The sequence below is a fragment of the Cnephaeus nilssonii genome (genome assembly GCF_951640355.1).
Source record: "Cnephaeus nilssonii genome assembly, chromosome: 16".
Classification (NCBI taxonomy): Eukaryota; Metazoa; Chordata; class Mammalia; order Chiroptera; family Vespertilionidae; genus Cnephaeus; species Cnephaeus nilssonii.
Genome location: NC_137087.1, coordinates 25628249 through 25655067, shown reverse-complemented (window position 1 = coordinate 25655067; position 26819 = coordinate 25628249). Strand labels below are relative to the sequence as shown.

General features: G+C 39.7%; 1 protein-coding gene and 1 pseudogene across 7 annotated transcripts in view; one reads left to right on the top strand and one right to left on the bottom strand.

Annotated features, from left to right (window-relative positions):
• The window catches only part of JMJD1C (jumonji domain containing 1C), a 244456-nt gene that overhangs the window by 134045 nt on the left and 83592 nt on the right, over positions 1-26819 (bottom strand). For 4 of the 6 annotated variants that reach the window (XM_079793546.1, XM_079793547.1, XM_079793542.1 and 1 more), the window contains exons 2-3: positions 19583-19747; positions 8814-8933 (exon numbers count right to left, since the gene is read on the bottom strand). Coding sequence is in view for 3 of the 6 variants with exons in the window: in XM_079793542.1 (XP_079649668.1) it covers positions 8814-8933; positions 19583-19747 (285 nt within the window). In the remaining 3 variants the exon portion in view is untranslated. The remainder of the gene's footprint in view (positions 1-8813; positions 8934-19582; positions 19748-26819) is intronic. The other 2 variants (XM_079793545.1, XM_079793551.1) reach the window with 1 other exon arrangement.
• Positions 15201-18900, top strand: LOC307112817 (eukaryotic translation initiation factor 4B-like; annotated as a pseudogene). The gene has a single exon. The product of its transcript is annotated as a eukaryotic translation initiation factor 4B-like (transcript).

The window sequence follows — 26819 nt, the reverse complement described above, 5'->3', positions numbered from 1 at the left end:
AGCATAGCAGCGAGGGAAGGAGGAGGGGGGAAGGTGTGAACCGCGCAGTGGAGGGGCACCAACGGGGGCACTGGCATCTGTTCCTTCCGTGCCCGGCCCATTGCCTCTTCTCCTGACCCTGCTGGGTCCTTCAGGCCCTGGGTTGGGATGGGGAACCGGGGGTGGGTAGTGGCGGATGTGACCCCTTTCCCAGGGGGGCCAAGGGCTGGCTCCCTCCTTGGGGCCAGTGGCCCCTTTCCCACAGCTGGCAAACCTCCCGTGGTCCCTTCTCCCATCCCTCCCCCAGCTGGCAGGCCCCGTCCCTCACCACGGCCAGCAGGCCCAGTAGCGGTGCAGCAGTGAGGGAAGGAGGAGGGGGAGGAGGCGGGGAACTGTGCAGTGGCAGGGTGCTGAGGGCGGTGTCAGCGTCTGGCGTCCATTCCTTCTGCTCCCAGCCCAGTGACCTTTGCCTCCTCTCCCAACCCCGCCAGGACCTTTAAGCCCCGATTGGCCCGACCCCAATTGGCCCGGCCCCAATCAGCCCTGATCGCTAGCCAGGCCTAGGACCCCACCTGTGGACAAATTTCATGTACCGGGCCTCTAGTATGCATATAAGTTCCTTGGTTCATCTCTTCACATCCCACCTCCCTCATCTCTCTGAAATACATCAGTCTGTTGCATGCTTCAATGTCTCTGGATCTATTTTGTTCATTAGATTCTACATTTAAGTGAGATCATGTGATACTTGTCTTTCTCTGACTGGTTTATTTCACTTAGCATAATGCTCCCCAAATCCATCCATAATGTTGCAAAGGGTAAGAATTCCTTTTCTTTTACAGCCATGTAGCATTCCATTGCATAAACGTACCACAGTTTTTTACTCATGTACTGATAAGACACCTGGGCTGCTTCCATAACTTGGCTATCTATATATATAAAAGGCTAACATGCAAAGTGTCCCCTTGGGAGTTTGACCGGGATAATGAGAGTTCCATTGCTCGCTATGACATGCGCTGACCACCAGTGGGCGGCACGGAACATGGTAGGCAACCAGCGGCAGCGGGGAGCTGAGGGAATGAGGGAAGGAGGAGGTGGGGAGGTGGGGAACCTGATTGGCCCTGACCTTCGGCCAGGCCTAGGAACCCTACCCATGCACGAATTTTGTGCACTGGGCCTCTAGTTGTAAATAATGTTGCTAATAACACAGGGGTGCATATATTACAAGGTTTTTAATACCCTTCCTTTCAACTATTCATGTATCTCTGGATAAATGGATATCAAATATAAGAAGGTAAAAGCCAATAACTAAATACTGTGTAATATGCTATAAAACAAAGTAAAGCAATGTTATTTTCAAAATTACCTACCCCGATTTCAATGCTAACCATAGATTTGTTCACTTATCATTGGCTTCCACAACTCAATTCTTCCTAGAGCTATTTCCTGGGATACTTTAATAAAATCCAATGCACAAACAAAGAAAAAAGAATTAAAAATTCAACTGAATGATGTTTAAAATACAATGGATAAATACCATAAAGGCTGTCAGCACTCATTATTATGTTTCATCAAGGTGTTATCATGGTTCCTTGGTTTCACATAAATCTATCTAGTTAACAGAAAATAAAACTTTGTAAAAAGCATTATAAAGTAGCTAGAATAAAAATTAACAAAAGGTATGCAAGCCTGTTATGTATAAAATTTTTGAAAGGCATCAAAGAACACAATACAGAAAATAGCATAAATTTGAATAGGAATAGCAACAGAGTAGAGATGTAACTAAACTGATAGAATTGAAATAAAAACACCAACAGTAATATTGTGGAATTACACCAGATAATCTGCTGTTAAACTGGTATTTTGAGTTCTAGAATGTCACCTTGCTTCAATCTTTAATTTCTTGAGGGGGGGTCCTCTCAGCCCGGCCTGCCCCCTCTCACAGTCCAGGAGCCCTCAGCGACGGGAGGCAACGTGGCAATCAGGGGAAAGCGACGCCCCCATCACACCTCTACTGCTGCCACTGCCAGCAGTGCAAGCCTTGGGCGGCCCTGGTTACCTGAGCCTCAGGCGGACCTGGGCGGCTGGGCAGCTGCCATCTGAGGCTTTCCTGTGCCTCGGGCCGGCCCTGGGCGGCTGGGGGGCTAAGGGGACTGGAGGACTCCAGAGGCAGGTGTGCAGGGCGGCCCCAGCCATGCTGCGTGCCTGCCACCCGGGCAGGGCTGAGGGAACTGGGTGCTGCCATCTTTGAGGGTGTGGCAGTCAATTAGCATATTCCCTCTTTATTAGAAAGGATTTTTTAAATATATTTTTGTTGATTTCAGAGGGGAAGGGAGAGAGAGATAGAAACATCAACAATGAGAGAGAATCATTGATTGGCTGCCTCCTGCATGCCCCCTACTGAGGGCAAGCCCACAACCCAGGCACGTGCCCTTGATTGGAATTGAACCCGGGACCCTTCAGTCCATAGGCCAACGATCTATATAGAATAATGAATAAAAGTGTATGGTAGTAAAAAAAATCCAACTGCAAATTGGGCAAATGACATGGGTAAACATTTTACTGAAGAGGACACACAGATGGCAAATAAGCACACGAAAAGTTGTTCAACATCATTAGCCATCAGAGAAATATAAACTAAAATTACAATGAGATATTATTTCACAAAAAAGGGTAGCTAATATAAAAAAAGTGATGACATCAAATGCTGGCAAGAATGTGGAGAAACTGGATCATTCACACATTACTGATGAGAATGTAAAATGGTATATCCATTCTGGAAAAGATTATGTCAGTTTCTTAAAAAACTAAGCATGTGCTTACCTCATAAACTAGCAATTGCACTCTCAGGCATTTATCCCAGAAAAAAAGATGACTTATGTCAACACAAAAACCTGTATATGAATGTTCACCAGAAGCTTTATTCATAATAGCAAAAAAAAAACCAAAAACAAACAACCCTGGAAACAATCTCTATGTCCTTCAACAGTGAATGATTAAACAAACTGTGGTACATCCATGCCATGGAAATACTATTATTAGAAATAATATTATTCAGCAATAAACAGGAACTATTGATGCTCACAACTTGAAGGAAAGATAGGGAATTATACTGAGTAGAGAGCCAAGCTTGCAAGGTTAGATACAGTATGAGTCGATTTACATAATCTTCTTAAAATGATGAAATTATTGAGATGGAAAATTAGTGGTGGCCCAGGATTGGGATGAGAGGTGACCATGACTATAAAAGGGCAGCAAGAAGAGTACTTGTGATGAAACTGTTCTGTACCTTGATTGTGTTGGTGGTCATGTGAAATCTACAGTGATGAAATAGCATACAATACAATATATACACATAAATACATGTACACACAAAGAGTACATGTAAAACTGATGAAATCTGAATAAAGTTGGCAACTATAGCAATGTCAATTTCCTGGCCATGATATTGTACAATAGCTTTACAAGATGTTACAATTGGTGGAAACTTGCCCTGGCTGGTTTGGCTCAGTGGATAGAGCGTCAGCCTGCGGATCAAAGGGTCCCGAGTTCGATTCCGGTCAAAGGCACATATCTTGGTTACAGGCTCCTTTCTGGCCCAGGCTCTGGTCGGGGCTCATGCAGGAGGCAACCAATTGATGTGTTTCTCTCACATCCATGTTTCTGTCTTTCCCTCTCTGTTCCACTCTCCCTAAGAATCAATAGAAAAATAAAATATCCTTGGGTGAGAATTAACAAACAAGCAAACAAACAAAAAAATAAAGAGCCCTAGTTGGTTTGTATCATTGGCTAGAGCAGACTAAAGGATCCCAGGTTTGATTCTGGCCAAGGGCACGTGCTTGGGTTGCGGGCTCGATACCCCCAACCCCCAGTAAGGCGTGTGCAGGAGGCAGCCAATCAATGATTCTCTCTCATCATTGATGTTTCTATCTCTCTCTCTCCCTTCCTCTCTGAAATCAATGACAGAAATATACCGTATTTTCCAGCATATAAGACGACTGGGCATATAAGATTTTCCTGGGTTAAAAAGTTGTTTTATACGCCAGAAAATACGGTATATTGGACTATATTGATGGGATTAGATATAATGGATTAGATATATTGGACTACCATATTTTCCGGCGTATAAAACGACTTTTTAACCCAGGAAAATCTTATACGCCCAGTCGTCTTATACGCCGGAAAATACGGTATTTAAAAAAGAAAGGAAGAATATGGTTCCTTAAATGTTAAAAAAACAACAACAAAGAAATGTGAGTGAGCCCTGGCCAGTATGATCAGTGGTTAGTGTTAGCCTGCACTGAAGGGTCACAGGTTCAATCCCTGGCCCCAGAGCATGTGCGAGAGGCAACCAATCGATGTGTACCTCTCACATTGATGTTTCTCGCTCTATTCCTCTCTACCCCTCCTCTCCTCCCTCTAAAAATCAATGGGAAAAAGTATCTTCAGGTGAGGATTAAAGAAAAGAAAAAGAAATGGGATGTGGACATCCAACTCTAACTAAACTCATTAAGAAATAAGATTTGCTTTCTTTAGCTTCCCTTGACAGAATAAATAATAACATAGATAACTATTTAACAAGGTATCTCTTGCAACACAATAGCTTAAATTGCCTGCTTTTTGGTGTACCTTTTACTGTCAGCTTGATAGATATATCCTTATGGGCAATGCAGAGAAAAGACAACTTGGTTTCTTGTTTGCAAGCCCTTCTTCCAACAATCCTAGAATCAGACCCTGTGCAGCCATGCAGAGGTTTTGGTTTATAAGTGCTGCAGCAGTGGGCATAATGAATCATTTATCCAGTGGACATAAGATATATCAAATGAAGTTAACTTTAATAATTGACTTGATGGCTAATAATTAAAAAGTGGCTTTTAGAGAGATATCTAAGGTTGTAAGGGTATGTTTTTTGTTTTTTAAAAAAATATGTTTTTATTTATTTTAGAGAGAGAGAGAGGGAGAGAGAGGGAGAGAGAGGGAGAGGGATAGAAATATCAATGAGAGAGAAATATCATCAATTTGCTGCCTCCTGCACGCCCCCTACTGGGGGATCGAGCCTGCAATCCAGGCATGTGTCCTGACCGGAATCAAACCATGACCTCTTATTCCTGGGTCTATGCTCAACCACTGAGCCACACCAGCTGGTGACAGCTGTGTAAGTTTTCAAAAATACGTTTTACCCCCAGAGTGAAAGGAAATGGATTCAAACCTAATGGTAGTTATTTTGTCAAAATATTAAGTATGACTTATTTTACTCCTTACAACTTTCTGTATCTTTCAAACATCCTAAAATGAACATTTATTACTTTTATAGTCAGAAACAAATGCCCTTTTTAAAAAGTGAGATATCATTTATAAAGTTTCTTTGAGTAGCTGACACACAATTAAAAATAAGGCCATGGAAAAGGGAAAATAAAAGAGAAGTCAAATACAGAGGAGGCAAGGCACTCAAGCCTATGATAGACAAGTCTATTCCTATTTCTTTCACTTTGTTTTTTTTAAAGGTTTTTAAAAATATATCTTTATTGATTTCAGAGAGGAAGAGAGAGGGATAGAGAGATAGAAACATCAATGATGAGAGAGAATCATTGATTGGCTGCCTCCTGCACGACCCCTGCTGGGATAGAGCCCACAACCCAGGTACGTGCCCTTGACCGGAATCAAACCCAGAACCCTTCAGTCCGCAGGCCGACGCTCTATCCACTGAGCAAAACCAGCCAGGGCCCTATTTCTTTCATTTTGAATAACCTTAGAGCAGTGGTTCTCAACCTTTCTAATACCGCGACCCTTTAATACAGTTCCTCATGTTGTGGTGACCCCCAACCATAAAATTATTTTCGTTGCTACTTCATAACTGTAATTTTGCTACTGTTAATGAATCATAATGTCAATATCTGTGTTTTCCGATGGTCTTTAGGTTCTACAGCAGCGGCTCTCAACCTGTGGGTTGCAACCCACAGGTTGAGAACCGCTAACAGGGTTCTCAAAATACACAAAACAATATACACACAGAAAATTCCACCCCTTTTCCCTCCTTTCCTGTATCTATCCTCCAAACAAAGACCCCAATCTGAAACATACACAGTGAAGGCAACCACACTTACTGGTTTCCTAGCATCCTTGTCAAGTTCCTTTATGTGTCTATAACTAGATACAAACCTATGTATTGATTTTTCTCACCTGTTTTAAACGTTATTTTTTTACAAGAAAGGTAGTAAACTATATGTAGAGCCCTACATCTTTTTATCACTTAATGAGATACATATTTAATTATTAAAACGCCAAATATAAAGCTAAATAAAAGTCCTACCATGAAACATTATGCATACACATAGAGATTTAAATTTCAAGGCTGTCAGCAACACTGATGTAAAACTATATAAAGAACATGTTAATGATTTATACAACTGTAAATGAAAAATGACTTACTGGGTGTTAGCCGAGGTTGCTTGCCTATCTCCAGTAAAACATTAACCTCAGTAAGATCCTAAAAGGCCTCTTTAAAGTATGGCAATGCCAAGGTTTAGCTTCCTTGTAATTAGTAGGCAAGTAAACAAGTTACCTAATTTAAATCAGGGACCTCCAATTTCAGCACAGCAGCTATTTTTAGGTGGAGTGGCTAAAAACATTAAAATAAATAAAATGCATTCCATAAATTAACAATACCATATCAATTCTCACCCCCTGTGAAATAAAGCAGTAAAAGAAAATACTAGTAAATGCCCAAATAAGAAAACCCAGAAATGGCCATGTAATTTTTCCTCCGTTTGCAAATTCTATCAGGGGATGAAAAAGAAAAACATTCCATTCTGTAAGCTATAATGAAGCCTGAAATCTTGCCACCTTCAACTTCATGACTTCTTGTAAAAAATTGTTTTCAATACAGAAACTATATTTGTTAATCCGAGCCTAACGCATCTACCCTGAAGTATATTAAAAATTATGTAAATGTTTACCAAAAAGAAAATTTAAGATCTAAAACCTAAGTATTCTTCTTCTTCTTTTTTGTTAACCATTACCTGAGGATATTTTTCCATTGATTTTTAGAGAATGGAAGGGAAGAAGAGAGAAAGAGCAAAAAACATCTATGTGAGAGAGACACATGGAATGATTGCCTCCTCCACACGCCCCAACTGGGGATCAAGCCTGCAATCAAGGTACCTGACCTTGACTGGAATAGAATCCAGGACCCTTCAGTCCATGGCCTATGCTCTATTCTCTCAGTCAAACCAGCTAGGGCAGAATTATTCATTTTTAAGCAAAGTAACCTAAGGTTGCTTACCAATGATAACAATGTTAAGAAAACATTAAAATGTCATCAAAGTGCCAAAAAGTCTTGGCAAATGAGCAAAAGACATATCCTAAGCATCATTAGATCAGTCATGAGATTTCCTAAGTGTCATCTCCTCAGACCATGAGACCATAGAGATGTACTAGCTGTCTGAACTAAGACTAGCCCAAAACTTACAAAATGACTAACAAAAAACTTTATATACTCCATAGGTATAACACAATTCTACAAATAGTTTACTGGGTCAGGTTAGCCTAGCCTTTAATCCCATACCTGCCAGTCACCAGCTGTAGATCCATAGGCAAGTGGCTTACCTCCCAAAACTTAAGTTACCTCACCTGCAAATGTAGATGATAAGGATGTTGCAAAGTTTGAAATAGATGATACAAAAGTGATTTAGACAGTGCCTGGTATGGAGCAAAAAATTACTGATAATGGTTTTGTGTTTTCATATACCATATGTCAACGATGTTCAAGAAGCTCTAGTACTATGTAATGCTTTCAACAATAAAGATCTTTTAAAATTAATAAAATATTACTTTATACAAAAAAAAGAAGCTATAGTACTGCGGAAACAGAACTAAACATATTAATAAAGTATCATCAGTTCCTATTCTGAAGAAAAGCAGAGAAGGCAGGCAATTATAACTCAAGGATTCACATAGTGTTAATTTTTTAAAATAAAAACTATTATACTTAAAGAGGTTTCTCTGATTACAACTAATAGAATCCTTGAAATGAAGGTGTGTGAGTTAATCTAAACTTGTAGAAATTTAAAAGGCAGAGATAGATAAAAACTCTTTATAGGTGAGGAAAACGCATGAACAAAAGAATAGTGTGCAAAACTATATAGTACTTCTGGAAGTGCTAACCATAAGCAGTTAGGTATAAATAAAATATAGCATTGTGGGAGGTATAGTGGAAGGATAATAAATTTAGTGATATCCTAAATTCACTAAAAGAATAATTCACAGATTTCAGGCAGTAACAATTTATGGTACATAAAGAGTCTCTAAATAAACATTTAACAGTTTAGGGATTTAGAAACCCTTAACATTCTGCTCTGCAAAAAAAAAAAAAAAAAAGCAACCTGGCTTATCATTTAAAAAGACAGCACTTAATACTTCTATATCATAAACATCCTATGATATCATTAAAAATGTCTACCTATAAAGTTACACACAAAAAAGATTTTAAAATTTATTATTTATTTGAAAAGATTTCTCCATTTGTTTCAATGAAATTACACAAATACTTATTTTTTGTAACTTTGAAAAGTGCATACTAAATGCTTTCGTATGTTTGTTTCATGTTTTAAGACCTTATTATATAATCTGATCTGACTTGAAAATCATTCTAACTTTTTACTTATGATAAATACATATTACAATTGTTAAAAACTTTATTTTTCGAAGTGAAATAAGTTCTATATAATTAAATGCATTTAAAACTTACAACCATCCCTAGCCGGTTTTGGTTCAGCGGATAGAGCACTGGCCTGCGGATCAAAGGGTCCCGGAGTTCAATTCCAGACAAGAGCACGTACCTTGGTTGCAAGGTTCCTTCCCTGGCCCAGGCCCTGGTTGGGCAAGTACAGGAGGCAACCAATCAATGTATTTCTCTCACATCGATATTTCTCTTGGTCTTTCCCTCTCTCTTCCACTCTCTAAAAAAAAAAAAAATCAATGGAAAAATATCCTCGGATTAAATAAATAAATAAATAAATCTTACAACCAATTATAATCCATGTGAATAATTCCAATACATATATGGATTAACACAACACTAGTTTTGAGACTTAGAAAATGTTAATTTCACTTCTAAATCATCATATTAAAAAATAGCAACAGCATTAAGAACTCTTATCTTGACAGAACTTATTGAATTGGGGGCAAACTTGAGCTAAAATTCATAGAGATTGGGGAAAACAATAACAGAATGAAAAAGAGTCTGCTCAAAGACAGTAGACTAACAAGAGAGACACTCTTCAGAACCCTGAGACCACAAAGGCTAACTAACCACACGTTGAAATAAAAGGAAAAATACCCCTCTCTTTTTACTTTTGTGTGTCTCCAAGAAAGCTGGATTGGTATGGAGCAAATGTAGCTTCTAAAGAATGTCTTGAGAGTTCTAACACAAAACAGCCCTCATATGGATTCATTCACATCACCTTGGTGATACAAAAACTTCCAAGCTTTGAAATTAAAGTGGTCTAAGACCACTCAGAACATCAATGATGAGAGAGAATCATTGATCGGCTGCCTCCTGCATATCCCCTATTGGGGATCAAGCCCACAATCTGGGCATGTGCCCTGCCTGGGAATCAAACTGTGACCTCCTGGTTCATAGGTCAATGCTTACCACTGAGTTACACCAGCCGGACAGACATCCAAGTTGTTTCCCTCTTTTTTCCCTTCAGCTGGACTATAATGAACAACTTTCTATGTGTAACATTACGCCTTTCATTTTTCTATCTGCAATCCTAGCATACTGTCTGGCTCATATAAGATGCCTGATAAACATTAACTGAACTGAATATAATTATTACTTTTCAATAATTATTTTGTAAAGATAATTTCCTAAAAGTAGAATTAATGAATCAAAGCATATGAACTTCTTTATGGTTCTTACAACATAATGCTTTCCTCCAAAACCATGTCATTTTTATAACCCACAAGAAATAAATGAGTACTCGTTCATTACAATATTTACCAGTATTAGATTTTATCATTTGAAAAATTTAATACTTTCTATATATATAAGTTGACCTCAGAAAGTGCTTCACCTTGCAGAGAAGTCATAATTCTGACAGTATATTGTCTTTACTCCCACTTCACTAGTTACAAAAGTACAAAAACTAATAATTCTAATTCTGGAAACTCAATTGTAATTATGTAAAAACTCTTTATTTCAAAATTAAATTCATAGTTGGAATTTGGCATGTCTTCATATTTTAGTAACATCTTCATATTTTAGTAACATCGTCATATTTTAGTAACATCTGGTTGAGGTCATAATGTAAACCAAGTATGGCAATATAATAGCCAGACATAAAGGCAATTTTGTGCCCAAGAACAGTGAATTCTACTTTCACCAGACACACACACACACACACACACACACACACACACACACACACACACACCCCTAAAAGGAACATACTGATAAAGGTTTACATGTTTATGATCTGATCACAATTCCTGTTGAAACCAGAATAACCTATCTATGATGGAAAAATTGCACTGAAAAGAAGAAAAAGTCTGAGCTTCCTAAAACTCACTACAGAAATTCAGATAAATTATTGTAGATTAGCATATATAGTTGACAATAAAGTAACTTCTCTCTACATCTTTAAAATAACTCATTTGGGTAATTTTATATTTTTCCCTATGACAATTTCAGGAACTACATTTGTGTCTGATTAGAAAGAGGGCATCGATCATAAGCATTTTTATTATTTGCTTTGACTATTTGCAATGTTTCAAATTGGTTACTTCCTTTTACAACTGGCTGTTTATGCTTTCCTGTTCTTTGATTTTAGCATAGAGTTATAATAATCAGGAAACTTGCTATAATTCCGAGTAGGGTTCTTTTACACTACCTGGAATAAATTCATCATTTTAAAATAAGCAATTAATTACTATATGAAATGGATAAGATACTGTGCTAAACTCCCAGGAATTATACAAAAACGACTAAGACATGATTCCTGTCCTCAAAGAACTTACAATCTAGTAGGGAAAGACAGACATACAAACATAAGAATAATACAAAGCAGAATGTGCTAGCTGTTAAAACAGAGGTGCAAACAAAGCTCTACAGGAGCACAGGATGGTGAGATAAATTCTGGTTGGGGTGATCTGGAAGATGGGCCAGCAGAAAAGTAGTAGAAAATTCTGCCCCTTAGAAAATACAGTAGTGTTACAACCCAGCTGGGTTAGGGTCGAAGCCCCACTCCCCACAGAAGGTTTTCCTAAAGGAGATGGAGCCAGGGCCCTAACCCAGTTAGGTAGGTAATTCGTTGATTTCAATTATGAGTGCCAACACTTTCTTTCCCTGGTATAAATAAATGTGATTTCATGAATATTTTACTGTATTAAAAAATATAAAATTTAACATTATATTAAGCAACTTACATAAAAATGTAAGTTACCTAGGCCTCCATCATCAGAATGGCCTCAGGTGGTACCCTGATCATACAGAACCAAACAAAAAATAGACACCATTTGAGCATATTATATATGTGGTGTTCCAATATATATTTTGCTATTGATATCCTGGGAAGAAAAATGAAGAGATGCCGGAGAAGTAACCTCTGCATTATACTATCCCATATTTGGTTAAAGTTTTATTTATTTTTGAATTTTAAAAATAAATTTTAGAATAGGTTAATGAGTTTACATGATTTTTTTGTCCTGTCATGATTTCAAGAACCAGCAGGTATATAGTTAGTTTCTAATAATTTCTCAAAATAAGTAGACAAGATAATAGAACCAATATGTAATATTTAACAGGTACCACAAGAGGGTGAAACAACTAGAAAGAGGATAATAAATATAAACATATGCAAGAACATAAAAGCAAGTATCATGTGTACAAGAGTTAAAAACATTAAATTTGTAGAAAAGCGAAGAGTATTAGTTTCCATTGTATTTCATTCTATTTGACACCTAATATAGATCCCTAAAATTTCTCAAATTTGTAGATATTTTGTTTTGCTATATATGAATTTAAAAATTCTGGTTTCATAACTGCTGCTTGTAGATAACCTTAAATGAGCCTCATTTTAATAAACAGATAGGAATCTGTCATGTACTATAAATAAATGAATGTGTGCAAAGTCTTGTAAAACTGAAAATGGTCGTTTTCTAAAGATTTTCAAGCATTCTTATTTCAATTATTTGTTCTATTAATTTTTACCACATCTTGAAATAAAGAAAGCAGGAAGAAAAAAAGACACAATCTAATTGTCTAAATTAAGGAACATACCCCATTACATAGATTTTCTTTAAATATAAACATACAATTCAAAAAGACTTGCTATCATAAAATTAGCTAAGCAAACCATGAAACAAATTGACAAGGTTTTTTATAAGAGCTGTAATATAAAGAATGCTCATAACAATTATTATAAAAACACAAAACCCCAATAAGTAATTGAAAACAGACAATTCACAAAAAATACATTTTGCTAATAAGTATGAAAAAATATTCATCACATTAAAGAAATGCAAATTAAAACAATTAAGTAGTATTTTAAAATATCAAATTAGCAGATATAAAAATGGTATAATAAGTCAATTCAATTCTGCCCTCCTTAAGTTGGAAAAATCCTCCTTTTGCATATGTTTGGGATTTAAAACAAGATGGTATAAAAATAAGTAATCAGCCCTAGCCAGTTTGGCTCAGTGGATAGAGTGTCAGCCTGCAAACTGAAAGGTCCAGTCAAGGGCACATGCCCAAGTTGTGGGCTCAATCCCCAGTGTGGGGCATGCAGGAGGCAGCCAATCAATGATTCTCTCTCTTCATTGATGTTTCTATCTCTCTCTACCTCTCCCTTTCTCTCTAAAATCAATAAAAAATATATTAAAAAAATAATAATTAATGCTTGCAGGTGAGGGGGGCAGAGGGACTAGGGTGTTAGGGTCCAGGTTAGATGAAAAGGCCCATACACTGAATGGAGACAATGGCAGAAAGTACAACGTTTAAATAATTTACGGAGCATCAGGAGATTTTTAGATTTTTGTTGTTTTCAAGTTCATATCCTCTGACCAGTAATTCTATTGTAATTCTAAATTCTAAAATTAATCATAATTGTAGACAAAGATTTATTACAGTTATTTATAATCACACAAAAATTAAAAACAACTATAATACCAATTATTAAAAAACTAAAATATGATATGATCAAATACTATGCAGCCATTAAAAATTGTTAGTTATTGCCCTGTGAGGAGAAATGTATATAATGTAAAACATTAAGTAAAATAAAAAGGCAGGTCCTACAATGTTAATGCAGTCTTACCTAAAACTATGATTAAAAGAAAACAGAGATTTGTATTATGTTGCTTTACTTCGTTTATTAGTTTTCATATTTATTTGTGTGTGTGTGTGTCTGCATGCATTTGTGTTTATAATCTTTAAGGTTTTTTATATATAGGATCATATCATCTGCAACCAAATAATTTTATTGCTCCTTTCAAATTTAAATGCCTTCCCCCCCTTTTCTTGTTTAACTGCTCTGTCTAGAAATTTCAATACTATCTTGAATAGAATGTCATCCCTCTCTTGTTCCCATTCTTAGTGGAAAAGCTTCCAGCTTTTCACAATGAGTACAATGTTAACTAAGCAGAAGGATATAAAATCAACATGTAAGCCAGCAGCATTTTTATACTATAATAACAAACAATCTAAAAATAAAAATTAACAAAACGATTCCATTTACAATAGCATCAAAAGGAAAAAAATTACGTAGGAATTAACTAAGGAGGTGAAACACTTGTATACTGAAAATTACAAAACACTGCTAAAAGAATTTAATGACGTAAGTAAATGGAAAGACATCATGTGTTTATGGATTAGGAAGTGTAATATTGTTAACATGTCAATCCTACCCAAAGGCATCTACAGTTTCAATGCAAACCCTATCAAAATCCCAACAATAGAAATAGAAAAATCCTAAAACTCATATGGGACACTAAAGGAGATGGAGCCAGGGCCCTAACCCAGTTAGGTAGGTGAGTCTACCTAACAATCTTGAAAAAGAACGAAGTAGCTAAAACAATCTTGAAAAAGAACAAAGTTGGAGGACTCACATTTCATGATTTCAAAACTTTCTATAAAGCTACAGTAATCAAAACAGTGTGGTACTGCCATCAAGACAGGCATATAGACTAATGAAAGAGAGATCTGGGAAATAAATTCTCGCATATATGTTTAAATAATTTTTGCCAAGGGTGCCAAGCCACTCAATGGAGAAAGGACAATCTTTTCTTCAACAAATAGTGCTGGGAAAACTGGATATCCACAAGCAAACAAAAGAAGTTGGACCCTTACTTAAAACCATAAACAAAAATATTTAGAAATGAGTACAGATTACATTTAGATGCAGATTACAACAGAATAATTATGAATACTGTATGTTTAAAGAAATAAAAAAAGAAGTTTAGAAAAGTGTAGAAAACAAGAGTATTATTTTAAATGAGTAAGCAATAAATAAATGGGACTACATCAAACAAGATGTAGATGGCCACAGTCCGGCGTCCCTCTGTGAGAGGCAACTGGGCCAATCAGGGGAAGGCACTGCCCCCATCACCCTCCCCCCCCCGCCCTGCTGCCACTGCCAGCAGGCTGGCACTTGCTTCTTAATGCTGGCCCCGGCCCTCGCCAACTGGCTGATTAATATTTCTTTAATATTAATGTAAGAAAAATTTTTATTCATATATATTGCATACCTATTACATGCTAAACAATGTCAGAAAACAGACAACAATGGTTAAACAGATGTGGCTTTTTTCCTCATACAATTAATGATCTTACTAATTTAGCATGTTTCTTTTATAAAACTGAGAATTTATAATCTATTTTCTTAAATGGAACATTTCCTGATACGAAGTAATTTTACCTATTATCTGAACATATAATTTCACATTAAATATCTGCTATTATTTATAATCCAAGGAAATTATATGCTATTAAATGCTTTATAAGAAGCAGTTATGAAGTATCCTCTTATCCTCTTATTATTCACCTACAAAGTTTCACTTGGCAAAGTTGTTTCACACTGCACACAAACCAGTCAACTTTTAGTATCTTTTAATCCAATTTATGCTTCCCCTAATGCACATAATAAATTATTAGGAGACTAAATACGCTGAAAGACTACTAACAAAAAGACACATAAAGCCTTTATGTTCTCTCTTCCTCTTTTAACATGGCAGCCTCAGCAAAAAAAGAATAAGACAGAGAAGACTAAGTCCCTAATAAACTTTCTGGCTAAGGATGGAGGGATTGGTGGAGGAAGCACCTCTGTCCCCAAACCAGTCAGCTGGGCTCATGAAACAGCAACCTGGAAGGAGATGTTTCAACCACTTGGCACAATAATGATAATGCTGTGTACAGAGCACCTCCAGACTGTTCGACGCTTCCCACTGTTCCACAGGCTGCTTGGGAACTCAATATTGACAGGAGCTGTTTCCCAAATTGCCACCCCACACTGCTTTTCTAAGGCACCTGCCATTAAGGAATTCTTTAGGGGATTAAATACCAGTGTGGTCTGTTTACCAAGTGAACCCAGCAATCCAGCAAGGTTGAAAGGTTTTGGTTACATTGAGTTTGAGGACCTAGATTCCTTGTTCAATGCCCTGAGACTCAATGAAGAGTCTCTAAATAACGGGAGAATTCGAGTGGACATCGCTGATCAAACACAAGATAAAGACAGGGATGATGGTTCTTTTGGCTGAGATAGAAATCGAGATTCTGACTAAATAGATACACACTGGAAGGCCCATCCTGATACAGACAGCTTTGATATTTACCCACCTAGAAGAGGTGATGACAGCTTTGTAGATAAGTATCGAGATCATTATGATTGAGACCAATACTGTGATAGCTATTGGCACAGTTTTCATTATGGCCCAAGCCAGAATATGGATCCATACAGGGGCCAGGATTACTATCATGATAGAGGCAGCAGAGACTATAATAGAGGCTATGATTCCAGGATAGGCAGTGGCAGAAGAGCATTTGGTAGTGGGTACTGTAGAGATGATCACAACAGAGGAGGCGGGGACTGCTATGAAGACAAATGTGACAGATACAATGATTATTCTCGGAATGATTACAGGTGTGATAATAGTGTTCCCCCAAAGACCCAAATTGAATCTAAAGCCTTGGAACACTCCTAAAGATGATTTCTCTGCTAACACCTTCTAGTCCAGTCGAGCAGCATCTATCTTTGGAGAGGCAAAGCCTGTTGACACAGCTGCTAGACAATGAGAAGTAGAGGAGCAGCTACAGAAAGAGTGGAAGACACTGCAGTGTTAGCTGAATGAGCCTAATCTAGAACCATGGACTTGAAAGAGACACACAAGATGGCTAAGTGAATAAACTCAGGAACAGGAAAAGTTAAGGATCAGAAGTAAGTCATCATAGACTGGGACCTCAGCGACACCTGGCAGAAATTCGAGAAGGAAAGAGTGTGAGAAATCTCTAGAAAATGAAACACTCAATAAGGAGGAATACTGTCACTCTCAACTTCGAAGCTTCCCGAACCTGAAAAGCCCTTAAAGGTAATGCCAGTTCCTCCACCAAAGGAGAATGCTTGGGTGAAGCAAAGTCTAACCCTCCTGCTTGATCACAGAGCTTAGACACAGAGCAGCAATCCCCTACAAGTGGTGGGGGGAAAATTGTTCCAGCTCAACCAACTGAGGAAGGACCAGCAAGGAAAGCAGATGAAAATAAAGTGGATGGAGTATCCCAAAAGGCAAAAGCAGAAACTCCAGTCGTCATACAGGAGATGGAGGGAACAAAGACCACTGGAAAGAGTCAGACAGCAACGACACAGAAAGGATCAAGACTCCCATTCTGCACCTGAGTAAATCCAGCCTCCTTCATTTCTGCAAGCAAGTGTGCTACTCTCTCCATTGATGGTGAAGATGAAAACTAGGGAGATGACAACAAACAGACCTTTACATCTTGAGCTTTCTCAGAGGCTCCCTCCACCTGGATCATTCAAGAGCAAATGAAACTGACAAGATAAATAAAACTCCCCACCTTCGGGAGAGCTTCTTAACTTAAAAATAAATAATAAAAGATAAACAATGCAATAAAAAAATGGGCAAAGGACCTAAATAGACACTTTTTGAAAGAGGACATAGGAAGGCGGAGAGACATGTGAAAACATGCTCAAAGTCACTAAATCATTCAAGAGATGCAAATCAAAACGACAATGAGGTACCATCTCACACCTGTCAGAATGGCTACCATCAACAAATTAACAAATGACAAATGCTGGCAAGGATGTGGAGAAAAAGGAACCCTCCTGCACTGCTGGTGGGAATGCAGACTGGTGCAGCCACTGTGGAAGACAGTAAGGAGTTTCCTCAAAAAGTTAAAAATGGAACTCCCATTCAACCCAGTGATCCCACTTCTAGGACTATATCCCAAGAAACCAGAAACAACAATCAGAAAGAACCTATGCACCCCTATGTTCAGAGCAGCACAATTTATAATAGCTAAGATTTAGAAGCAGCCTAAGTGCCCATCAGCAGATGAATAGATTAAAAAACGGTGGTACATCTACACAATGGAATACTACGCTGCTAGAAAAAAGAAGGAACTTTTACCATTTGCAACAGCATGGATGGACCTGGAGAGCATTATGCTAAACGAAATAAGCCAGTTGGAGAAACATGATCTCACTCGTATGTGGGATATAATGAATGACATAAACTGATGAACAAAAATAGATCCAGAGACAAAGAAACACTGAACAGACCGTACAACCTCAGAGAGAAGGCGGGGGGGGGGGGGGGGGGGGGGTGGTGGTGGCGGGGAGGGAGTCAATCAGGGAAAAAGGACTTGTATGCATGCATATTAGCATAACCAATGGACACGGAGACTGGGGCAGTGAGGGCTTGTCCTGGGGAGTAGGAGTGGCGGGGTTAATTGGGGGAAAAGGAGACATATGTAATACTTTAAATAATAAAACAAATAAAAATAAAATAATAAAATGAAATTCTTTTGCATGTTGCCATAGCCTTTAAAGTATTGAACTAACTGGAGAACTGCCAATAGAGCCAGTGAGAAAGAGACATCTTTTAACAGAAAAGGTGTGCATTTTTATGACACATGCAGTTGCCTGTGTGATTAGTGCCTAGGGACTTCCATTTAGCAAAATGGCAATGACAGTAATGCAATGTCTTGAATCAGGTTGGGCAGTAGGGCAGGTATGAAGAAGAGCGTAAGATTCCTACCTTTAATTATTACTGTCCTAATGTAGTATATATGAATTCTCAAACATTATCTGAATAAATTCTCCATCCTTGAAAAGGTTAAAAGAAAACACACAAAGTTGTTTAACAAAATGAAAGCAGTATTTGACATTTCTGCCAGATACTTCAGAACCTCTTCAGGAATATTAATCCACTAGAGGCCTGGTGCGTGGGGTCCCTTGCACTGGTGCACGATCAGGGCCAGGGAGGGACGGTGGGAGGGCTCCAGGGTGTGTCCGGCCTGTCTTGCCCAGTCCGAATCGGGGCTGATTGGGGCCAGCTGACCGGGGAGGGACTGCAGGAGGGTGGCTAGCTGGGGAGGGACCGTGGGAGGGCTCCAGAGCATGCCCGGCCCATCTCGCCCAATCCTGATCGGCTGGACCCCAGCAGCAAGCTAACCTAACGGTCAGAGCATCTACCCCCCTGGTGGTCAGTGTGCATCATAGCTACAGGTCAAAGGGTTGTTTAGGCTTTTATATATATATACTAGTAGCCCTCGCACGAATCCGTGCACCAGTAGCTCGCACCGCCCTCCAGTAGCTCTCCGCCCACTGCCCCGCCCTCCTGTAGCTCCCCCAGCACCCCCAATAGCTTGCTGCCCTGCCCCTTCCTGTAGCTCTCTGCTGCCCACTTGTAACCAGTAGCTCGCTGCCGCCCTCCTGTAGCTCCCTCTGCCCCCCCCCTTCATAGCTTGCTGCCCTGCCCCCTCCTGTAGCGCTCCACCTCCCGCTTGTAGCTCGCTGTCCCACCCTCCTGCTGATCCGTGATCCAGTCGTTACACTTCACGGCGTAACGATCATTTGCATATTACATCTTTATTATATAGAACTAGAAGCCCAGTGGGGTCCCTCGGCCTGGCCTGTGAGATTAGGCCGAAACTGGCTCTCCGACATCCCCTGAGGAGTCCCGGATTGCGAGAGGGCGCAGGCCAGGCCGAGGGACCCCACCGGTGCACGACTGGGGCCAGTGAGGGATGCAGGAGGTTGGCCAGCCAGGAAGGGACCATGGGAGGGCTCCAGGGCGTGTCCGGCCTGTCTTGCTCAGTCCCAATAGGCTGGACCCCAGCAGCAAACTAACCTACGGGTCGGAGCATCTGCCCCCTGGTGGTCAGTGCACGTCATAGAGAGCGGTTGAGCATTCTTAGCATATCATTAGCATATATCGCTTTGACTGGTTGAACAGATAACCGGACGACTGAACGAACACTTAGCATATTAGGCTTTTATTATATAGTATAATCAGCAAATAATCTAAACTTACATTCAATTCTTGTTCTTTTAAACAAAATAAAAATGCTTAATAAAACAAAAAGTGATCTTACCAATGCAGGCCACTGAATCTGCTTGCTCTTTGATCCCTGAGTCTGGCTAGGGTTGTTCCTCCTGGCCCAGATTAAGTGGTATTCCACCAAGAAGGCTGAAAACTCTTCATAAACTCTAACCCACTCTCGTTTATCCCATTCAAGATCATCAAATTCCACATACACCTATGGAAAAGAAAACATAAAATTCCATAAGCAATACAGAATATGATATTTTAAAATATGTATAAGCCATGGCATTGAATGAGAAGACATTACCAAATTCATTATTCAAATAAACATTTCTCTTAAAATCATTATTTAAGTAACCTATCCATAACCACTTTATAACCCCTTATTATATATAAGAATATAAATCATAAGTTTATTAAGAAGAGCAATTTACAAAATGTTGGTCAATATAGACTGACCAATATCTATTCAAGACATACTAGAGCACTATATAGATACTGATGATTCTAGAAGCAGAGGGCGGAAAACGTTTTCTAAAAAGGACCAAACAGTAAATATTTTAGGCTTTGCAAACCATATGGTCTCTGTCACAGCTACTTACTTCTGACTTTGTAGTATGAAAGCAGTCCTAGACAATATGTAAACAAATGAGCTTGGCTTTGTAACAATAAAACTTTAATACAAAGACAGTCAGCAGTGCAAAGATAGTTCAAAGCATAAAAATCAATCAATGCAATATACCACATTAACAGAATGAAGAAAACATGATTATCTTAATTGATACAGGAAAAAAAAATTGACAAGCAACACTTTCTTGATTAAAAAACAAACAAACGTCAAACTAAGAATAGAAGGAAACAACCTTAACATAATAAAGATCATATTGAAAAACCCAAAACTAACATCATACTCAATGGTGAGAGACTGAAAGCTTTTCCTCTATACTGGGAACAAGACAAGGATGTTATATTTGGAAAACCAAAACTGACTCTTTTATAACTCACTAGTGGCCCGGTGCACAAAATTCGTACACGGGGTTGGGGGGACGTGTCCCTCAGCCCGGCCTGCACCCTCTCCAATCTGGGACCCCTCGGGATCGGGATCAGGCCTAAACTGGCAGTCGGACATCACTCTTGCAATCTGGGACTGCTGGATCCTAACCACTCGCCTGCCTGCCTGCCTGGTTGCCCCTAACCATTCTGCCTGCTGGTCTGCTCACCCCCAACTGCCGCCCCCCCCCCAGCCGGCCTGATCACCCACAACTGCTGTCCCATCCTGGCCTGATCACCCACAACTGCCCTCCCCTCTTGGCCCCTAACCACCTATACCTTGGCCCCACCACCATGGCTTTATTCAGAAGAATGTCTGGAAGGTCTCCTAGAAGGTCTCCCAGTCTAGTTAGCATATTACCCTTTTATTAGTATAGATAGAGGCCTGGTGCATGGGAGGGGGCGGGCTGGTTTGCCCTAAAGGGTGTCCCTGATCAGGGTGGGGGTTCCCTTGGGGGGCAGGGCAGCCTGGGTGAGGGGCTTGTGGTGGTTTGCAGGCCAGCCACGTCCCCATGGGGTGAGGGTCCCCGCTGGGGGGGCATGGCCAGCCTGGGTGAGGGGCTGAGGGCTGTTTTCAGGCTGGCCACACCCCCTTCAGGGTGGGGGTCCCTGCTGGGGTGCCTGGCCAGCCTGGGTGAGGGGCTGATGGCTGTTTGCAGGCTGGTCACGCCCCCCAGCGGGGACCCTCACCCCATGGGGGTGTGGTCAGTCTGGGTGAGGGGCTGAGGGCCGTTTGCAGGCCCCTCCCTTTGTGGCCGGTCCAGGCAACCCATGCCTCCCATGAGCTCAGGCTGGCTCCGTGGCTGCTGTCCACAGGCCCCACCTTCAGCGGCTGACCAGTGCAGACGGGAAGCTTGGGTCAACCCTGGCAATGAAGGAAGCCAAGCCTCCCGCCCACTACAGCTGGCTCTGTGGCTGCCATCTTTGTCCTGCTTATTTGCATATTCCCTCCTGATTGGCTGTGGGTGTCGCAGAGTGATGGTCAATTACCATATTTCTCTCTTATTAGTATAGATTCAATCATTCTACCCCCTCTTGGCCCCCATTTACATCCCATTTCATTCATTCTCTAAAATTATCTTGTCATAGAACTGTCTTCCCGATTAGGTTGAGTTACATTAAAGGTAGTCTTACTTTTATCTTTTTCTTCCACCCATCTTTTGCTACATTATACCTAAAGTGTTTCAGTTTCCCTGTATTTAATTCTTGTTTGTACTGGACTCTTTCAAGTTCTTCAGTATGTATGTAACTCCCTGTTAACAAACTTAGCTTTGAACTCCTATAAACAGTTATCTGTCACACAGATTATATTATCATATGATCATATACTCTCCTATATTCTTCAAATATAATATCTTTAACCCTTTGCACTCGCTTGCTTTTTTCTCAATTCCTTTATTCTACTCGGGATTTAATTTTTTAAATACCCCAGATTTTACAAAGCGCGGCAGTAGAATAAAAAACTGGAGTTTCTTTTCATACAAACTTATTTATTTGGATTTTTTTATATTTCAAATTATTAATACATTCAAAGAGTATAAAAAGAGCTGCTACCGATGCTAACCGTGTCGAGTCACACTCGACATCCGAGTGCAAAAGGTTAAATTATAGGTGCAAATTCATTGAGGGTAGAGCTGTTATAGTGTCCAGTACAGTGATGCACATGTACAAAGTGCTTAATAAATATTAAATACCTTCTGACTCCTGTTATCATGTACTTTTAAACATGGAGACAAACTGGTAAAAGATACATTTGATTCTGAGGTCTTTGTGCTGCTGCCCGTTAGAAAGCTAGTTAGATGTGTTTACCTATTAGAACTGGTAAAGACAGAAATACACTGTTCAAGGAGTTAACATCTGTTTCTAGTTATCCACACAAAGTCAAGCAGGAGCCCAAGTCAAGGCTTCTTCTAAAAATGATCCTTAGGGGTTGAGATGAGGTCTATCTGGTGTTATGCAAAGGTTTGAAACTATACAAATTTCTCCCACTATTTAAAATTTTATAAGATTCTCATATTTAATTATTAAGTTGTAGTATAAATGGGCTTCTGGAAACTCCAGAAAAACTGAAGTAGAGACAATGTTAAGGAAAACCTGAACATTATCTGCTTTGCCCTCATGAACAATTATAATATGGTCTTATTGACAAAACATTTCAGTCAAGAATCTAGAAAGCCAAGGTTTGTATACATTTCCCTAACCCAAAGGACATAAATTCAATGTAAAGTCTTCCAAATGTAAAGACCTACTGCAGACCGGAAGCCTTACCAATAACAAACAGTTGATGAACACATATTTTGTGTTATGTATATTATATACTGTATTCTTATAATAAAGCAAGCTAGAAAAAAGAAAATATTAAAGTAAAGAAAATAATAAGAGAAAATACATCTATAGTACTTATTGGAAAAAAAAATCCATGTATGAATGGACTTGAGCAGTTCAAACCCATGCCATTCAAGAGTCAAATGTAGACGTGAGGCCCTCAGTAGACTGAGCTGCAGACAGAATTGGAACCTCCTGCTTCAGCAAGATCCTGTTTCTCCAGTATTACCTCAAAGAACAGGGAGACCGGGTCTATACCCTGAAGAAGTTCAATCCTACGGGACAACAGATCTGATCAGCCCATCCTGCTCAGTTCTCCCCAGATGACAAAATTTCTCGACACCGAATCTCCATCAAGAAACGTTTCAAGGTGCTGATGACCCAGTAACTGCACCCTGTACTGTGACGGTCCTTTAAGTTTCATGTCTTTCCTGCCACCTGCGACTCCTCTGAGACTTTCCAGAACCAAGCTTTTCAGTCTGTGAGCCTTGAAGCCTTGCTCTTTGGAATCTGGTATCATCATTACCTTTGATCATGCTGTGCGAAGCAATCATGGTAGCACCACCTTTAAAGGGAACATGTTTGACTCTGCTTTTCATATTTTGACTGCCATGTTATTAAAATTATTGGAAAGAGAAAAAGTCAACTGTAGTATTAAGCTAGGCAAAATAAGCCGGACAGAGAAAGATAAGCATCACATGATCTTACTCATATGTGGAATCTAATGAACCAAATAAACTGATGATCAAAAATAGACCCAGAGACATAGAAGCATGAACAGACTGTTGAACCTCAGAGGGAAGGCAGGGGAGGGAGATCAACCAATGAACTTGTATGCATATATGCATAACCATGGACACAGACAATAGGTTGGTGGTGGGGGGGAGGGGAGCAGATGGGAAAAGGTTAATGGGGGGAAAAGGAGGACCTATGTAATACTTTCAACAATAAAGATTTGTAAAAAAAAATTAAGCTAAAAAATAATTTTAAAAAAGTCAACTGTAGTTGGAAATCTTATTAGTTACCTTCTGATTATAGGTAATGGCTGATTCATTATTTACTAATAAATTTCCCACTGTGTTTTATATTCAGTGGAAACGTTATAAATGCATAATATATTTAATTTACGATACGCTAAGAGTTTTCAAATATTTTGCCCAACCTATATTCACAAAGAAAAGAAGATGGGTGTTACTTTAACATATGATAAAATTGTTATCACAGAGGCTAAATTCCAAAGGTTCTTCACATAATAGGATTGGGACTAAAATTGAAAATTGTAACACTGATGAGGAGTCTTGGATTCCTTCTACTGCATTTGTTAGTGATTCCATTTTTTGCAGTGATATATTACTTGAGCCTGTGTTACTAACTTTTTAATTAAAACTACCTATCCAGCGCTGGCTGACATGGCTCATATGTCCCCATTTTCCCTCCCTTTGCCCACCTTCACCCTGCCCTTCCTTCCCTCTGGCCATCACCATTCTGTTGTCCGTGTTATATGGGTTATGCATATATGTTCTTTTTTTTAAAAAATATATATTTTTATTGATTTCAGAGAGGAAGGGAGAGGGAGAGAGAGAGAGAGAAACATCAATGATAGAGAAACATCATCGATCAGCTGCTTTCTGCATGCCCCCTACTGGGGATCGAGCCCGCAACCCAGGCATGTGCCCTTGACCGGAATTGAACCCGGGACCCTTCAGTCCGCAGGCCGACGCTCTATCCACTGAGCCAAACCGGCTAGGGCCATATATGTTCTTTAATAGAACTCACAAAAACCTGTCACAATGATCTCTGAAATAATACCAGTAAAAATCCACCATAATTTCCACTTCTCTGAATTGTGTATCTTTTGCCTTCTTCCTTTAAATGAAATATGGATCTTCTTCAAAGACAGTTTTTTTGCTGGATTCCTCTCAAGTTATGACTGTTTTCCCCACTATATCCCTTATACTAATGAGCTTAGAGATGGATTAGGTTACTCTTTATTCCTCACTGCAAAGTTCATTCTTCTTCCTTGATCATCTATCCTACATGAACCACTTCTTCCTCTCCTCCAGTTACAGTTTCTCCATAACTTCAATTTCAAACACTTTACTCCTGGAAACCACTTCCTGTGTTTCCAGCTCACGCTCTCATATTCTGGCCTCATCAATCACTTAGTCCAACACAGGACCTGCAACTTTTTACTGTTGTGCTATTATACTATAATTCTACCATAAAATTATATATATATATACACACACATACACACATATATATATATACACACACATATATATATATATATGTATATATATATATATCTCCTCTCTAATAAAAGAGTAATATGCAAATTAGCCATCACTCTGCTACACTCACAAGCCACACCCACAAGCCAATCAGGAGCGACTATGCAAATTAACCCAACCAAGATGGCTGCAGCCACAGAGAGAGCAGGAAGGAGGCTTGGGTTTCCCCAGCGATGGAGGAAGCCAAGCTTCCACACACCCTGGCCGGCCCAGGCCTCTGCTTAAGGCTACAAAGTTTCAATTATAGAAGATAAATAAATCCCAACAGAAATGGCTGCCACCACGGAGCGAGCAAAAGGCTTGGCTCCGCTCCAGGCTACAAAGTTTCAATTGTAGAAATAAATTCCAGATACCAGGGCCTCCGCTTGGGTCATCAGGGGGCATGGCCGACCTGCAAACCACCACAGGCCCCTTGCCCAGGCCGCCCCATGCTCCAAGGGAACCCTGATCCAGGACACCCTTCAGGGCAAACCAGCTGGCCCCCACCCATGCACCAGGCCTCTATCCTATCTAATAAAAGAGTAATATGCAGATTGACCATCACTCCAACACACCAAGATGGCTGCCCCCATGTGGTCAAAGATCCTACCCCCATGTGGACACAAGATGGCCACCACAAGATGGCCAGCAGGGGAGAGCAGTTGGGAGGGACCAGGCCTGCAAGGGAGGGCAGTTGGGGGGGTGATTAAGCCTGCAGGGGAGGGCAGTTAAGGGGTGACCAGGCTGGCAGAGGAGGGAAGTTGGGGGCAAACAGGCTGGCAGGGGAGCAGTTAGACATCAATCAGGCTGGCAGGGGAGTGGTTAGGGGGTGATCAGGCTGGCAGGCAGAAGCGGTTAGGGGCAATCAGGAAGGTAGGCAGGTGAGTGGTTGGGAGCCAGCAGTCCTGGATTGAGAGAGGGCAGTCAGACATCCCTTGAGGGGTCCCAGATTGGAGAGGGTGCAGGTTGGGCTGAGGGACACCCCCCCCCCCCCGTGCATGAATTTCATGCACCAGGCCTCTCTCTATATATATATAACTAGAAAAGCCACTTGCAAAAATGCCACTGAAAATTATCCAAGAGTGGTGTACTAATTTTTCTTTAAGCTTTCCCAAATTTTCCAAGTATAAACATGTACATGCTTTAAAATTTGTCTAGTCCTCTGTATTAAGCAATAAATAAAATTGTGACTGTATAAAAGGCACCTGAAAAAAAATGTTTTAGGAATATCTTAATTTCCTATTCCCATCAGAATGAAGAAAATGGATGTGATAACTCCCAGGTTTCAGGATTTAATTGTCACGTTGCTCCAAAGTATAAAATAACTTTCAAGAGCTCCAGCTGTAGACTGGGAAGAATCTCTATACCTATCTATAATCACACAGAGACTCCACTATAAATTAGATTTCTGTTATATTGACAGCATTCAATTTACATTTTTGCAATTTAATGGGTACATTTTAGAGTCTTCCATTTGTTGTAGAGTAAGATATTAAAACCAGAAAAAGGATATCAAACTATCCCCCTTACTTTCAAACTTTCTATTAGCTTCCCATGGGACTACATTAAGTCTGAACTTAACGCTGGTTGACAAGACCCGAAAGATCTGTTTTCTGCATTCTTCTGATCCTGCTACAA